This window comes from Nerophis lumbriciformis, linkage group LG21 (genome assembly GCF_033978685.3).
Source record: "Nerophis lumbriciformis linkage group LG21, RoL_Nlum_v2.1, whole genome shotgun sequence".
In the NCBI taxonomy this organism is placed as follows: Eukaryota; Metazoa; Chordata; class Actinopteri; order Syngnathiformes; family Syngnathidae; genus Nerophis; species Nerophis lumbriciformis.
In genome coordinates, this window is record NC_084568.2 from 6,092,527 (window position 1) to 6,109,641 (window position 17,115).

General features: G+C 39.9%; 1 protein-coding gene across 2 annotated transcripts; it reads left to right on the top strand.

The window, feature by feature from the left end:
• Positions 1–1,722: 1,722 nt before the first annotated feature.
• Positions 1,723–16,708, top strand: meaf6 (MYST/Esa1-associated factor 6). 2 transcript variants are annotated; one of them, XM_061983198.2, is made up of 8 exons: positions 1,723–1,899; positions 5,382–5,497; positions 7,224–7,311; positions 7,394–7,439; positions 7,512–7,707; positions 11,777–11,806; positions 16,301–16,334; positions 16,416–16,708. In XM_061983198.2, the coding sequence occupies exons 1-8, from the start codon at positions 1,810–1,812 to the stop codon at positions 16,428–16,430; spliced, it is 615 nt and encodes a 204-aa protein (XP_061839182.1). In that variant the 5' UTR covers positions 1,723–1,809; the 3' UTR covers positions 16,431–16,708. The 2 variants fall into 2 exon arrangements, with proteins under 2 accessions (XP_061839182.1, XP_061839183.1); XM_061983199.1 differs by lacking the exon at positions 11,777–11,806 and having other exon boundaries at positions 1,725–1,899.
• The last annotated feature ends 407 nt before the right edge of the window (positions 16,709–17,115 follow it).

The following is a 17,115-nucleotide window of genomic DNA, read 5'->3' on the forward strand; positions in this document are numbered from 1 at the left end:
TGATTTTCTACCGTGCCATTGTAGAGAGCATCATTAGATACGGGATCACCTCATGGTTTGGCAACCTAACCGTTAAGCTAAAAAGCAAACTGGCCGGCATGCATAAAACGGCAATGAAAATCGTAGGGAGGAAAGAATATGAGCCTATACAGAGCATCTATGAGCAGGCAGTTAGGAAAAAAGCTAAGAAAATTATTTCCAACTCACAACACCCACTCTTTCCTGAATATGGAACCCTGCCATCAGGGAGAAGACTCCGGGTCCCACTATGCAAATCTAACCGCCTTAAATTATCATTTGTTCCAGCCTCCATTAAGCTGACCAACAATGTGCAATAGAATTTTAATACATAGGTTCAGGGCCGGCCCGTGGCATAGGCCGTATAGGCAAATGCTAAGGGCGCCGTCCATCAGGGGGCGCCACGCCAGTTCCACAAATGTTGGAGAAAAAAAAAAAAAAAAGTTGATACTATTATTTCTAAATACAAAAAATAATCCCACGTTAATTAAAATGCAAAGTAAAGCCTATTTAATAGAAATATTATTTGTAACAACATTACGCAGCCCCCCCCCCCCCTCCCCCCGCACGGTGCGCCCCCTCCCTTCCCGTATCATGACTCTTTTTGGACGTCACCACATCAAACAATCAACACAAGATGTCAAAACGGCCAAAACTGTCAGGTGCCCAGGGAAGAAAAAAGAGAAAAGAGGAGGAGAAACGAGAAAAGACAGAGGTAGCAGGTATGCCTACATGAAATTATTTGTCTGTTACAGAATGTGATAGTAACCTGGCTTTTTAGCATTAAGCTAATGTTACATGATTCGGCAATTGCTAATCAATAAATAGCTAGTTCTGTTTTAACGTCGGGTTAATATTGTGGAGGGGGCTAAATTGTTATGGAAAATAATAATGTAACGTTAGGTAATTACAGTACTCCCACCTTACATTCCTCAGGGACATTTGTATTAGATCTTTTAAGCCGGTGTTTTTTGTTTACATTGTTATTGCCTTCTGGTTAGCTAATGTTTGCCCTGCAGGTAATAGTCACTTTTCCACCCCTTTATATATTAGGTATAGTTGTAAGTAAAAAAAAAAAAAAAGGTCAAAGACAAAGCTATTCGGTTTCTTGTGAGTATATACACTTCACTGCCGATGTGGGGGGCGCCACCTAAAATCTTGCCTAGGGCGCCAGATTGGTTAGGGCCGGGCCTGCATAGGTTAGCACTTTTATAGCACATAGCACTTTAGAACTAAGCACTTTAGCACACAGCACTTTATCCATGAGCTCTAGTGCAATGCACATTGGTACTTTATCTTTATCTTTATCTCCATACTGTAGATTTTATGCCTACATCAAAGTGCCACCTATGTCTATCAAGCTCCATGTTCTGATGTTTAAATGTTAGTTGTATGGTTGTGGTTGTGTCTGTGCTTGTGTTTTTGGGTATGTTAAGAAAGCAATGATGCACTGTGCCCAAGACAAATTTCCCCGCGGGGACAATAAAGTTGAACCTTGAACCTTGAAGTTGGAACAGTTTGAATCGGGTGAAAAATGTGGAAGGTAGAACGCTCCAAAATCTGGAGAAGGAGAAGAAGTTGAATAATAGATAGACTCACTTTCAGCAATTGATGACATCCATCCGGTAGAAAGTTGGAAGTGGCGTTGAAGCGACCTGGTCTTGTTGCTATGGTGACGTGTAATTGATTGCCACGGTCTTCCAGCGCCACCTTGCGGCTGCAGGGAGAATGTAGGCGTCGCTGTGAAGTTGTCCCGCCATCGTTTTGTTTCTCCACATTGCTCGATCCATCATGGCGATGCACGCTAAGGCTACTCCACCACAGATTCCGGACACCCGCCGGGAGCTTGCCGAGCTGGTGAAGAGGAAACAGGAGCTTGCAGTACGTCGTTACTACCGAGTTAAAATTGGATTTTAATGGTCTAAATGCGTGGCGCCACACTAAATGGGGAACCGCGATGTTTAAATAAGACATTTTAGCCGGGATGCACACGAGGCCTAGCTAACTGCTAGGCTAAGAGTAACGTTCTCTACGCGTCTCGCTCCGCCGTGTTAACGCAATACTGATAGTTTAACCCAAGAAGAATGTTCAACATTGTACTTGTAATTCCAAATACACTTTAAGGCGCCGTAATGCGCTTCATTCGTTACAGTCAGTCCATTTTTTTCTCTTGTGTGTGCTAACTTGCTAGCCGCTAAATGTGTACCGGCGTTCGCGTTAGCTATGAGTTCTCGCGGGATCTCGGTGGCGATGACGTCATTATTATTGGACGGCCTTTTCACATTTTCCTGCTCTATAAACCTATGGTTTACAATTATCAATCAAATCTTGGAGGATGATTAAGAGTACAAAAGCCATTACATTGATTTCTTTGTTAAAAACATTTAAAGTGATTTAGGTAGCCCTTTTTCATATGTTTTACTAATATTTATTAGGGATGTCCGATAATGGCTTTTTTGCCAATAGGCGAGGGCGGACCTACGTCACTTCCGTCTGCCAATCCCCTAGCAACCGGTCGCCATATTGAATTCGTTGAAAACAAACCAGCTCACAGCGAACACAGCATTGACAGAAAAGGCATTTAACGAGGTTTCACGGCATTTTAAACTGTTCTAAATGGCGTATGATTATGTAAATAGTCTTTCCAGTGAGGCTAGTTTAAGATACGAGTTAAAATGTTCTGTAGTTGGATTAAACGACTGCCTTTACCGCCTTCCAGCAGATGCGTGGACTGATAATCCTACACAATGGCCGGACATGGAATTTGGAAATCTTTATGTCTACCTCACAAGCGCACCAGGTCGGTTGTTAGCTTCGGTTGTTATATAACGAATAAATCACATAAAAATTGTTAAATCACCCAAGGTATGTTGATAAATGATAATAAGGATGACACGGTGGCTACCAGTATCTGTATATTTATTATATCTGTAGAGAGCTCATTCAAATTCAGTTCAGTATTATGATTTAAAGTTAAAGTTAAAGTACCAATGATTGTCACACACACACTAGGTGTGGCGAGATTATTCTCTGCATTTGACCCATCACCCTTGATCACCCCCTGGGAGGTGAGGGGAGCAGTGGGCAGCAGCGGTGGCCGCGCCCGGGAATCATTTTGGTGATTTAACCCCCAATTCCAACCCTTGATGCTAAGTGCCAAGCAGGGAGGTAATGGGTCCCATTTTTTTTATAGTCTTTGGTATGACTCGGCCGGGATTTGAACTCACAACCTACCGATCTCAGGGCGGACACTCTAACCACTAGGCCACTGAGTAGTAGTAGTAGTAGTAGTAGTAGTAGTATTTGCTGAATTACTGGAAATAGCCTTTATACCGTATGTTATTGTTGTGCAACAACAACAACTTCAGCTGTCGAACGTTATTCAGTAAAAATTCAACGGGTTCAACATTAGCATGGACGGTATAGCCAAGTTGTGGTTAAGAAGGTGGATTTTTGTTCCTTATATTTACCAGAAACGAAGTGATCCGAACACACGACCCGGGATTTTGGGGGACTCCAGTGAGAACCGTCCTCGTTTTCCCGGTGTAAAGCTGCGAGATATTGTCCAACTCTTAATTACCGATATATACAGTCGTGGAATTAACACATTATTATGCCTAATTTGGACAACCAGGTATGGTGAAGATAAGGTCCTTTTAAAAAAATAAAAATAAATTAAAAACATTTTCTTGAATAAAAAAAGAAAGTAAAACAATATAAAAACAGTTACATAAAAACTAGTAATTAATGAAAATGCGTAGAATTAACTGATAAAGGTTAGTCCTATTCGTGGACCAACAGCACGCACAATCATGTGTGCTTACGGACTGTATCCCTTGCAGACTGTATTGATATATAATGTAGGAACCAGAATATTAATAACAAAAAGAAACAACCATTTTGTGTGAATGAGTGTAAATGGGGGAGAGAGGTTTTTTGGGTTGGTGCACTAATTGTAGGTGTATCTTGTGTTTTTTATGTTGATTTAATAATAAAAACAATACAGATAATTAAAAAAAAAACGATAATTTCCGATATTACATTTTACATTCCGATATTACATCTCTACTCTTTATATTTGCTTTTGTTTTCTTTCCTTGACATGTTTTGCTGATGATTTCCTCAACCTGATGTGTAGATTGTTGGTTATGTTGAAAGTGCCTTGACTTTTGTGTGCATTATAAATGTATGTTTGTTGTTCAATAAGAAAAATTAAAAAAAAGATCTATAAACCTCAAGTTGATTTAATACAAAAAAAAAATGATTTAGACATTTTAAACAGCTATTTTCATGAAAAGAATGGCTTTAAGAAAATAGACAGCATACTTACCGTATTTTCCGCACCATAAGGCGCCCTGGGTTATAAGCCGCGCCTTCAATGAACGGCATATTTCAAAACTTTGTCCACCTATAAGCCGCCCCGTGTTATAAGCCGCATCTAACTGCGCTAAAGGGAATGTCAAAAAAACAGTCAGATAGGTCAGTCAAACTTTAATAATATATTAAAAACCAGCGTTCTAACAACTCTGTGTCCGAATTAAAAAGTTGGGCGAATACGGGATCCAAAATGGCCGGCTCCGTCTCGTCGAAGTCATCGGAGTCAGTGTCGCTGTTGTTGTCCAGCAGTTCTGTGAATCCTGCCTTCCGGAAAGCTCGGACCACAGTTGTGACCGAAATATCCGCCCAGGCATTTACGATCCACTGGCAGATGTTGGCGTATGTCGTCCGGCGCTGTCTCCCTGTCTTAGTGAAGGTGTGTTCGCCTTCGGTCATCCATTGTTCCCACGCCGTTCGCAGTCGTGCTTTAAATGCCCTGTTGACACCAATATCGAGCGGTTGGAGTTCTTTGGTTAATCCACCCGGAATGACGGCGAGTGTTGTATTTGTGTGCTTCACTTGTTTTTTGACACCATCTGTGATGTGGGCGCGCATGGAGTCGTATATCAACATGGAACACACAAAGGAAATGAAACGTAATATCCGCGCGCTTCTTCTTCTATGGGGGCGGGTGGTTGCTTACAGTAGAAGAAGAAGCGCTTCCTGTTCTATGGGGGCGGGTGCTTACCTTGGCGGTTGCTTACCGTAGAAGAAGAAGCGCTTCCTCTTCTACGGGGAAAAAAGATGGCGGCTGTTTACCGTAGTTGCGAGACCTAAACTTTATGAAAATGAATCTTAATATTAATCCATATATAAAGCGCACCGGGTTATAAGCCCCACTGTCAGCTTTTGAGAAAATTTGTGGTTTTTAGGTGCGGCTTATAGTGCGGAAAATACGGTAATGCTTTACATGTTTAAAAAGGTGTTACAGTGCAACTGTATTTTATTATTTCACTAACCCTTGTTTCTTTTATGATGTATACCAGGAGACTCTTGTGAATTTGGAACGACAAATCTACGCATTTGAAGGTAGTTACCTAGAAGACACGCAGATGTATGGCAACATCATCAGAGGATGGGACAGATACTTAACCAACCAAAAGTAAGTTGTCAATGCATATTGTAGGGATGTCCCGATCCAGGTTTTTGCACTTCCGATCCGATACCGATATTGTTTTTGCACTTCCGATCCGATACCGATACTGACCGATACCGATACTGGCCTATCCGAGCATGTATTAAAGTTTAAAGTTATTTAGCCTACTTAGTTGTCAGAATCATGTTGAAAAGGGTTTTAGTACTCTTGATAACAACTAGCCAGCTGAATTAGGGGAGTTTGAATAATACACAATGGTTGGTAACAAGAAACTGACCTGTTTATTCAAGGATAAACACAAAATAGACAAAATTATACATGACAAACAGAAATGGCATCATTGAACTAGGGCTGGGCGATATGGCCTTTTTTTAATATTGCGATATTTTAAGGCCATATTGCGATACACGATATATATCTCAATATTTTGCCTCAGCCTTGAATGAACACTTGATGCATATAATCACAGCAGTATGATGATTCTGTGTTTTGATTGATTGATTGAGACTTTTATTAGTAGGTTGCACAGTGAAGTACATATTCCGTACAATTGACCACTAAATGGTAACACCCCAATAAGTTTTTCAACTTGTTCAAGTCGGGGTCCACTTAAATTGATTCATGATACAGATATATACTATCAGATATATACTATCATCATAATACAGTCATCACACAAGATAATCACATTGAATTATTTACATTATTTATAATCCAGGGTGTGGAGGGGGGCGCCGGATGTAAGTGTCAAAAAGACAGCCAAAAGAGTTTGATATGAGAATAAATCTAAAGTTAAAATATAGGGTAGAAATGCACCCATTTGCAGGAAATATAGTCTTGATTTTAAAAATTTTCTTTCAAAACTTGCATGTCTACATTAAAACATTCTTCTTCATACTGCATTAATATATGCTACTTTTAAACTTTCATGCAGAGAAGGAAATCACAACTAAAAAAAATCACAAATTTTTTCATACGGTGTTGATGTGGAAATGTTTGCCTCGGCATTTTGATGGTGTGGGCGTGTGGCACCGAACGGAGATAAGCGTCTCGACAGACGTCACAATATTTGAACAATGATGACGAAAACTGTTTTCTCTGTCGTGTCCGTGTGTCGAAAATTGTTATGCGCTTATTTTTTTATTTCATTTTGTGCGTGGCATAAATTTGCTATGCGCAGAGGACGCTTGAGCAGTGCGCAATTGCACAGGCGCGCACCTTAAGAGGGAACGTTGGTCACACGGCTGCGCTAGCATCACAGCTAACGTTAGCCATGCTGCTACCTCTCTGCTGGGAGAGGGCGTATACGTATATGACGTATGACGTGACAGTATGTGACGTGTGTAAGAAGGTGCGCTTGCTGTCTGTGAGAGGGAGACACAGAAAAGAGTGAGAAGAGCCTGTCGTGTAATGCCAGCAGCTAAAAGCAACTGCGTGAGAATCCACAGACCTGTGGATGTGTTGAAGGTGTGCTGGAAAATGCGGAACGGAAATTAGGGAGCAGCAGAAAAGTGGAATGTATTATTTAAATCGGTGCGTTGGAAAACACGGACCAGAGTTTTTTTTTTTTTAACTGGATCTGGATCGACATTTTCCCATGCCTTGCTGATACGCATTTTTTGGCAAATATCGGCGGCCGATCCGATCCAAATATCGGATCGGGACATCCCTAGCATACTGCATGTGTTTTGTCAATATTGCATTGAAATATCGGTATAATGATTCCGTGCAGGAACTCAAACAGTAAGACTGATAGAAGAAATAGAAAATTCAAGGAGGCAGAGCGTCTGTTCAGCAAGTCATCAGTCACGTCCGTTGCAGTAGGTCCTTCTTGCTTAACACTTGTATACTATTTTGATGTATTTTATAAAATAACTTCAATGTTTGACTCTTCCCCGGCAGGCGGTATGTGCACTCGGCGGGATACCGGATCACATGACCGAGAAACGTGAGTGAAGTGGCGAGCGTTTCTATCTCTTGACTTTGAACGTGCAACTGAGTCTGATGCTACCCTGTCAAGGTGAGGCGGGCAGCGGTACAGAAAGCGACGCCTCGCCAGATCTCCAGAACCAAGAGAATGAGCCCAGCCAGGAGGACACGGAGGACGTGGACTCCAGTGCACTGCAGGACTTGAAACCCCAAAAGGCCGCCTCCTCGTCGTCCTCCGGCAGCCATCACGGAAGCCACAAGAAGAGGAAGAACAAAAACCGGCACAGGTAGGAAAATGAGTCGGGTCTTTATAAAAGTTCTTGGAGGTAGCTGACATTGGTTGGATAGATATGAAATTGGAAGAAAACCAGCATAGCATACATGATTAGGGTTGGGTACCATTCACATTTCAATCGATTCGGTACCAATTCCTGGTAATCGATGCCGGTAATCAATGGTACCAATTTCCAGAACTTTGGTGTGTGTTAAGAAATAACTGTTATTGATATTAGTACAAATAACATTTAAAAATGAGCTGATTATGATAACTGCTGTCCAGTTTTATTGTTTCATTTTGACATTTCTGAGTGTCAATTACAGTTGCAAGTCCAAGACGTTAGATGGCAGTAGTGTAGTTCATGGTGTGTTGGGTAGCCAGTTCAGTCTTTTTTTTGTGCCCTAAAGGGGTAATACTGTGAGTATTGTACTTGTTATGCACCAGCTGTTTGATCGTAACGTGCATCTTTGTTGTCGTTTTTCTTAAAACATTTGAAGGTGTTGAAATTGCCATGTAAAATTACAAAATACACGCTTTTGTTTTTGGGAAAAAATGCAATTTTCTTTTATTTCTATCATCGTTATTAATATTGGCATCAAGCTAGCACGTTTTTGGAAAACTTTACTTACGTTGGAGCGTTTTATTGAGTCAGTTTCTTTGTCGGCATTGGAAATTGCAAGATTATCTTACATCAGGGGTGCCCACACTTTTTCTGCAGGCGAGCTACTTTTGAATCGACCAAGTGGAGGGGATCTACTTCATTCATATATATACCGTATTTTCCGCACTATAAGGCGCATCGGACTATAAGGCGCACCTTCAATGAATGGCATATTTCAAAACTTTGTTCATATATAAGGCGCACCGGATTATAAGGCGCACCTATGTCAACAAAACAGTCAGATAGGTCAGTCAAACTTTATTAATAGATAACAAACCAGCGTTCTGACAACTCCGTTCACTCCCAAAATGAATAAACAGCTGATTTACTCGTGTTACGTAAATCAAACGTGCAATCACAATATAGTAACACGTGAAATAGTGCAGAGCAATAACAATATATCAATAACTCAACGTTGCTCAAACGTTAATGTCACACAACACAACACACTAAATAAAAATGTAAAGCTCACTTTATGAAGTTATAGCTCATTCACAAATCCCTCGAATTCTTCTTCTTCAGTGTCCGAATTAAACAGTTGAGCGAATACGTCTCGTCGAAGTCGTCATTAATGGAGTCAGTGTCGTTGCCGTTTATTAGTTCAGTGACAATTCCTGCCTTCCTGAAAGCTCGGACCACAGATGAGACTGAATCAGCCCAGGCATTTACGATCCACTGGCAGATAGTGGCGTATGTCGTCTGGCGCTGTCTCCCTGTCTTGGTGAACGTCACGTGTGTTCGCCTTCTGTCATCCACTGTTCCCACGCAGTTAGCAGTCTAGCTTCGAATGCCCTGTTGACACCAATATCTAGCGGCTGGAGGTCTTTTGTCAATCCACCCGGAATGACGGCGAGTATTGAATTAAGCGCGTAAGCGTGTCTCTTAATGTGATGTTATGAGCTAGCAAATATAACAACTACACTACCCAGCATGCAACGATAGTGACGAGCATGCGCGGTAGCCCTGAGAAGCGTTGTTGTATGCTGGGAGTTAGAATGTGGTTATGAGCACGCTGTGAGTAAACGTTGAGAACTCAGTTAACACGCCTCGTCTGCATTATTTATAATTAGACAGACAACACACTTAATAGGAGCCATTTTGGGGTCTTTACATAAACACACAAATGGAAATGAAACGTCACATATCCCAGAGGCTTCTTCTTCTTCTACGGGGAAAAAAGATGGCGGCTGTTTACCGTAGTTGCGAGACCGAAACTTTATGAAAATTAATATTAATATTAACCCATATATAAGGCGCACCGGATTATAAGGCGCACTATCAGCTTTTGAGAAAATTTGTGGTTTTTAGGTGCGCCTTATAGTGCGGAAAATACGGTAATTTATTTATGAAAGATACCTTTTTGTTAACAAGTTAAAGGAGTTTAATGACAATACAAGCACGTTTAACGCATATAGATTCCTTTCTTTCATGAAGACAAGAATATAAGTTGGTCTATAACCTGATTGTGATGACTTGCAATGATTGGAATCAAACAGTAGTGATGATAACCTCCACATTTTCAAATGGAGGAGAAAAAAAGTCCTCCTTTCTGTCCAATACCACATGAAAGTGGTCGGTTATTGGCATTTTATTTGTCCAGCTTCCATACTCGTTTTTGTACACTTTTCAAGAAATACATTGGCAGCAAACTTCGTGTTTCTCGCCTTCCTGTCGGTCATTTTTTCTTAAAGAGCTCGCAGCAGCCAGCGTCATCTCACAAGACCCTCGGGTGCCGTGAATGTCAATCAAGTGACGAAAGTGACGTCTTGGTGAAGATTGATAATCGCACATTTTCGGTCTATTTTTTTGTTGCCTGGCTGGCGATCGACGTAATGGGCACCCCTGATCTAAAGGTAGTTAGGCTAAGTCCGCTCTCAGTGGTGCGTTAGGGGTCGCAAAGGGCCAAAGTGCGAAGATGGCACCGTTGGATTGTACGTTAATCGGTGCCAAAAAAGTACCGGATTCGTTACCCATCCCTATACGTGATGCTCCTTTAGTAGCAATTTAGTTTTGATGGACCACTCTTTAAAAGGGATATTTTTCATTGAAATGTTCTTTGACTTCTGGGCTGTTCAACTTAAAGAATTTCTACTGATCCACAATGATGCAGTGTATTGTCTTGTGTCAATGACATACTGTATGGACAATACAAACCTTACAAATATACAGCAGGGGGGGCCAAAGTGCAACACAGCTTGCAATTTGCAGCTTGCAGAGGGTTTTCGTCTATGGCACATTCTGAAAAAACAATTTAACCACATAAAAATGGGAGAAATAGGTGTAATGTAACAAGAAAAAGTTAATGGTGATAGCAATAAAACGTATAATACACAGGCTGCCCAGTTCTTGCTTAGAATTGAGATTGCGATTCTTTGTGAAGATTTTTTTTTTACAAATTACCGTATTTTTCGGAGTATAAGTCGCTCCGGAGTATAAGTCGCACCGGCCGAAAATGCATAATAAAGAAGGAAAAAAAACATATATAAGTCGCACTGGAGTATAAGTCGCATTTTTTGGGGAAATGTATTTGATAAAAGCCAACACCAGGAATAGACATTTGAAAGGCAATTTAAAATAAATAAAGAATAGTGAACAACAGGCTGAATAAGTGTACGTTATATGAGGCATAAATAACCAACTGGTATGTTAACGTAACATATTATGGTAAGAGTCATTCAAATAACTATAACATATAGAACATGCTATACGTTTACCAAACAATCTGTCACTCCTAATCGCTAAATCCCATGAAATCTTTTACGTCTAGTCTCTTACGTGAATGAGCTAAATAATATTATTTGATATTTTACGGTAATGTGTTAATAATTTCACACATAAGTCGCTCCTGAGTAGAAGTCGCCAAACTATGAAAAAAACTGCGACTTATAGTCCGAAAAATACGGTACACAGTTTTCTTTTTATATTATTATCTTTATTAATAGACTACTTTTATTCTACTTAAGAAACTTCCTCTGGTCTTTCTGCCAGTTTTCATGGGAGGTCCCGGAAGGACAGTTAAAATAAAGAAAATAACTCACGAGGTCAAGAACATGGGACACTTTTGCATTCATACGCTAAACTGTCTTTGACCCTTCAGTATGTGGACACCGCCCTGATGCACAGAAGGTTTTACCTATCTTATTACCGAGCTAATTATAACTACAAGGGGGTAGAGTGAACACATGACTGTTTGGATAATGTGGCTGTCTACTCTCTATTTTCGGGCGTTCCTGCCCTCCCTACGGATTAACCCAGCAGGCTCTCCTGCTAACACACGGGGGTGACCCTGGTGTGTCTTACTCTGTTTACTGTTGTTTACATGTTTGGATTCAGAGTGGTCTGTGAACTAACAGCTGCTGATCTCTTCCTTCCCCTCCTTTTTTTTAATTTTTTTTAAACGCTGAAACCTCTCCCCCAGCCCTTCTGCCATGTTTGATTATGACTTTGAGTAAGTTGAGAATTTTACTTCCTGTGATCTGTGCATCCTGTCCTCTTGTAACCACATCCTGAACTCTTCTGTCGAGTTGCACGCTGCATGTTCTTTGAATGCATCACTCCTCATTGCTTGTTATTGGGCCGGTGTCACGTCTTTTCTGACCTCTGATTCATGCCGAGTGTGCTTGTAAAAAGCAGTGCTGTTCTTGTAAGATGATGGGCTTGTTGCTTGGATTGCGCGATATAGACTATAGTATGTACGATATCCATTTGAATGGAGCTTTTAATAATATTATGATATCAGACCGCGTAAAGTAGCGTCCTCACTAGCAGCTAAAATTCCTCCACAGTGCGTAGCTGCTTCCAAGTCACCAAATCTTGCTTCCATGGCAGCAAATAAACAACATTTCTTACAGGTAACATTATCAGCGGAGGACAGGGAATGGCTAAACATGCTATACACTACACACCGTAAGAGGATACAGGCCCTGAAGCAATGCTAAGCTAGACCTCTTGAATGTAAACAAAAGGGGGTGAATTGATACAAATAGTGACAATACTTAGTATCAGTATAGTCAATACTACAGTGATTAAATATGTTTTAGTACCACAAATCATTTTTGTTTTCAAACTCAGGAAATCAGTCATTGGACACAGGAAGACTTTGAGAGCAAAAACCAAATAATTTAAATCAGAGCCAATAGTACACTGCAAAAAGTCAGTGTTCAAATACAATTAAAAAAAACAAAAAAATTAGAGGTATTTTACTTGAACTAAGCAAAATGATCCGCCAATAGAACAAGAAAATTCGGCTTGTCAAGATTTTCCAAAACAAGTAAAATTAGCTAACCTCAATGAACCCAAAAATACCTTAAAATAAGTATATTCTCACTAATAACAAGTGCACTTTTCTTGGTAGAAAAAAGAAAAAGAGACCTTTTTGATCAATATGTTGAAATATATTCCATCCATCCATCCATCCATCCATTTTCTACCGCTTATTCCCTTCGGGATCGCGCAGGGCGCTGGAGCCTATCTCAGCTACAATCGGGCGGAAGGCGGGGTACACCCTGGACAAGTCGCCACCTCATCGCAGAAATATATTCTTAAATGAAGTAAATGCTAGTGCCATTATATTGACATAATGATATGCGCTCGGCATCATGATTTTTTTTTTCATGCTTGAAGTAAGAAATTATTACTTTAAAAAAAGTAGTTTTATACTTGTGAGTGTTGATGACACAGCTTTGCAACAGTTGATATTCTAATTTCAAGCATGTTTTACTCAATTATAGGTCATACAATATCAGCAACAAGCTGTGATATCTTACTGAGATCATTTCGGACCAAAACCCTTAAAACAAGAAAAACACTAACATAAAATCTGCTTAGTGAGAAGAATTATCTTATCAGACAGAAAATGAACAAATATCACCCTTATTTGAGATATTTAATCTTACTTAGATTTCAGTTTTTGCAGTGTACCGGTAGTTTTTACTCATGTTTAGTTATTTTGCACGACTAAATATTGTATGTAATAAAAAGAAAGAAGGAAACAATTAAAAATTTAAATTTTATTGTTGCACCACCATCCTGTGTTTTTGTCTAAAATGTCATTACTAAAAGGTCTTATAATTGATAAGTATCAGTATCAGCCTTGGTATGACCAATACTGCCCAGTATTGAGCAATTTGTTATTCTTTTTGCCAGACCTGCGTGTTTATTTCCGTACCTTGGTATTGAATCGATACCCAAATTTGTAGTATCACCCAAAACTAATGAAAAATATACAGACAACAGAAGAATACATACTTAGTACATTTTAACAGAAGTGTAGATAGAACCATGTTACAACAGAAATGTAGCAAGTAGATGAATAGTTTCGAGAAAAATATACAACCAAAAATTGCACATATGATATACCACATACTGTACGTCAGAAGCCAAATTACGAAATGATTCTGTTACATATACAGTACAGGCCAAAAGTTTGGACACACCTTCTCCTCATTCAATGTGTTTTCTTTGTTTTCATGACTATTTACATTGTAGATTGTCACTGAAGGCATCAAAACTATGAATGAACACATGTGGAATTATGTACTTAACAAAAAAAGGTGAAATAACTTCAAATATGTTTTGTATTCTAGTTTCTTCAAAATAGCCACCCTTTGCGCTGATTACTGCTTTGCACACTCTTGGCATTCTCTCCATGAGCTTCAAGCACACCTGTGAAGTGGAAACCATTTCAGGTGACTACCTCTTGAAGCTCGTCGAGGGAATGCCAAGTGTGTGCAAAGCAGTAATCAGAGCAAAGGGTGGCTATTTTGAAGAAACTAGAATATAAAACATGTTTTCAGTTATTTCATCTTTTTTTGTTAAAAACCTCTAAAGCAGGGGTGTCAAACTCAAATACAGAGTGGGCCAAAATTTAAAACTGAACAAAGCTGAAGTTGAACAAATTAACCTTTTAATAGGACCCAAACAAGTTTTGCATTAAATATTGAACAAGCAAGGCTTATATAACTTTATAGTGACATGCAAAATTGAGTTTCAAATAATAATAATAATTAAAAAATATCAATGACATTTAAAAAAAAAAATTGAATGCCTCTTTTCTATTTGCAGCCTTCTGAGGTGAATATCAACATTAACTTTTTCCACAGGCTAATAAATTTGAAAATAAAATAACAATGAATAAGCCAACCGTTCAGGACTTTAAACTGCTCATTTTGCAACACACTGATCTAATCTGATGTGCCCAAGCCAGATACCTGCCATCTTTTCTTGGATGCTCGTTCATTAATGTCGGGTTCAGGCTTTGAGCTGAGGCAACCTTCATTATCGAACGAAGGTGTTCATCAGTCATTATATCTTGTAGTCAACCCGGACCACAGTCTTGGGGGCGTGCCTTAAAGGCATTGCCTTTAACGTCCGCTTTTCATCCATTCTGACAACGTGCCGGCCCAGATTCAAGACATGTGCGGCTTCTGAAGGCACACATACGTGAATGCAAAGCACACTTAATGGCACATTTAATCAACAGTGATACAGGTTACACTGAGGGTACCCGTATAAACAACTTTAACTCTGTTCGAAATATACGCCACACTGTGAATCCACACCAAACAAGAATGACAAACACATTTCGGGAGAACATTCGCACTGTAACACAACAGAACAAATACCCAGAACCCTTTGCAGTACTAACTCTTCTCCCCCCACCCACCACCACCACCACCCCTCACCCCCCACACACACACACACACACCTTGTAGCGTCCCGGAAGAGTTAGTGCTGCAAAGAGTTCTGGGTATTTGTTCTGTTGTGTTTATGTTGTGTTACGGTGCGGATGTTCTCCCGAAATGTGTTTGTCATTCTTGTTTGGTGTGGGTTCACAGTGTGGCGCATATTTCTAACAATGTAAAGTTGTTTATACGGGAACTCTCAGTATAACTTGTATCGCTGTCGATCAAGTATGTGTGGCATTCACGTGTGTGTGCGTGCAAGAAGCCGCACATATTATGTGACTGGGCTAGCACTTGTTGGACTGGATGAAAAGCAGACTTGAAGATATTTGGGAGGGGCTCTGAAGTTTGGGAGTCACCCGGGAGGGTTGGCAAGTATGAGAATTAGCGGTGAATGCGGTGTTACCGCGGCACCGCCGCTGTATATAATCAGCGGGCTAGCTCTAATGTTAATTTGATATCGCCTCAAGGGCCAAGTGAAATTACACGGCCAAAGTTGGCCCGCGGGCCAGAGTTTGACACCCATGCTCTAAAGGCTTAGTGGCCACATGCGTGGACAGCACCTTTTAGCTCTTGTTTCCAAAATTGTGTACGCTACTGAATTGGGGTCTTATGGCCGCTTATGTGGACACTTATACTGCCATCTGGTGGTGTCAGAAGAGTATACCGGTAACATACAATGGAATTTGGGGGGAAAAAAGTGTAAAAATAAGAATTAGCATGTCACTAAACATGAAGTACACGTTTGTGTACTTATGGACTATAAGTACATCATATCAAAAAAAGTTAACTTTAACAAAATATGATTCTTAGTTTTTATTCTAATTAGTGTCCAATAAGCCCAAATTGCAAAGAGAAATGAAAAAAAGCATGTAAACAAACAGCTTGGGCCTTAAGAGGTTAAGTACATAACTCCACGTGTCATAGTTTTGATGCCTTCAGTGACAATCTACAATGTAAATAGTCATGAAAATAAAGAAAACGCATTGAATGAGAAAATGTGTGTCCAAACTTTTGGCCTGTACTGTATATGCCAAATGTATTGTGATATGAATCGCCACACTAGGAGATTGCAATATATATCGCAATAGAGATTTGAGGCCATCCCTACTTGCTGCAATTGGGTGTGCTGAACAACAACAATGGCTATGGTTTGATTGTTAGCTCCCCTCATGATACAGTAGTGGCACCGCTTTTTGTCATTGCTCTCAGATCTCACCCGATCGTCTCCTCACGTCTAAAATGCATTTCTGTTACAGGTTCGACATGAAGGTGAACAAGAAACCAAGAGCTGTAAGTCCTCTTCCTCCCTCCAATTGAAAAATTCCGCCATTGTTTCAGTTGACTTAATCATTTTTTTTCCTCTGCACGCAGGACTATTCCACTTGAGACCCGGACTCGTACGACCCCCCCCCCACTTGTCACATTTCAGCCTGTGATGTGTGTACTGTTCAAAACATTCCCAACCTGCATGTTACTACACACCAGCCAGTAACATTTTGTATAGTGTTGAAAAAAAAAAAAGACTTATTTATTTTCTAGGCAATGAACACATTTTCCATTGTTTTGTTTTTTCATCTTTTTGTAAACGCCACATTGTTGTGAATCCTCTCCAAAGCTATTCTTTTATTTCATGGTGTTTTTCAAGAAAATAATAAAATGAAAGTGACGTTCGAATGTTTCGTTTCATTCTCAAAGGGGACGTACAGTATCTTTATTTCAGGGGCTTTTAGAATGATCTGCATTCTTCTCCTAAAGCCCTACAAACAGTTTTTAGATGACATCGACTTCCTAAAGTTGGAAGAACTTGTGATGAGAAAACTTCTTGTACTCAACCAATTATGAGATTTGGGAGCGGTGTAAAAATGAAACCAGGAATTTTCTTTTTTTTCCACCCTAACTTTATATGTCACGTCCACAGCATTTTTAAACATGAGTAATAACAATTGCAATTGTTGCACAAAAAGCATTCTGTTAATAAAAGAAAGCCTTAGTCAGGGGTGTTGAAAGTTGCAATATTCCTTAATAAAAGAGAAAAAGATCATATTTTACCAGAATAAAATTATTTCACAAT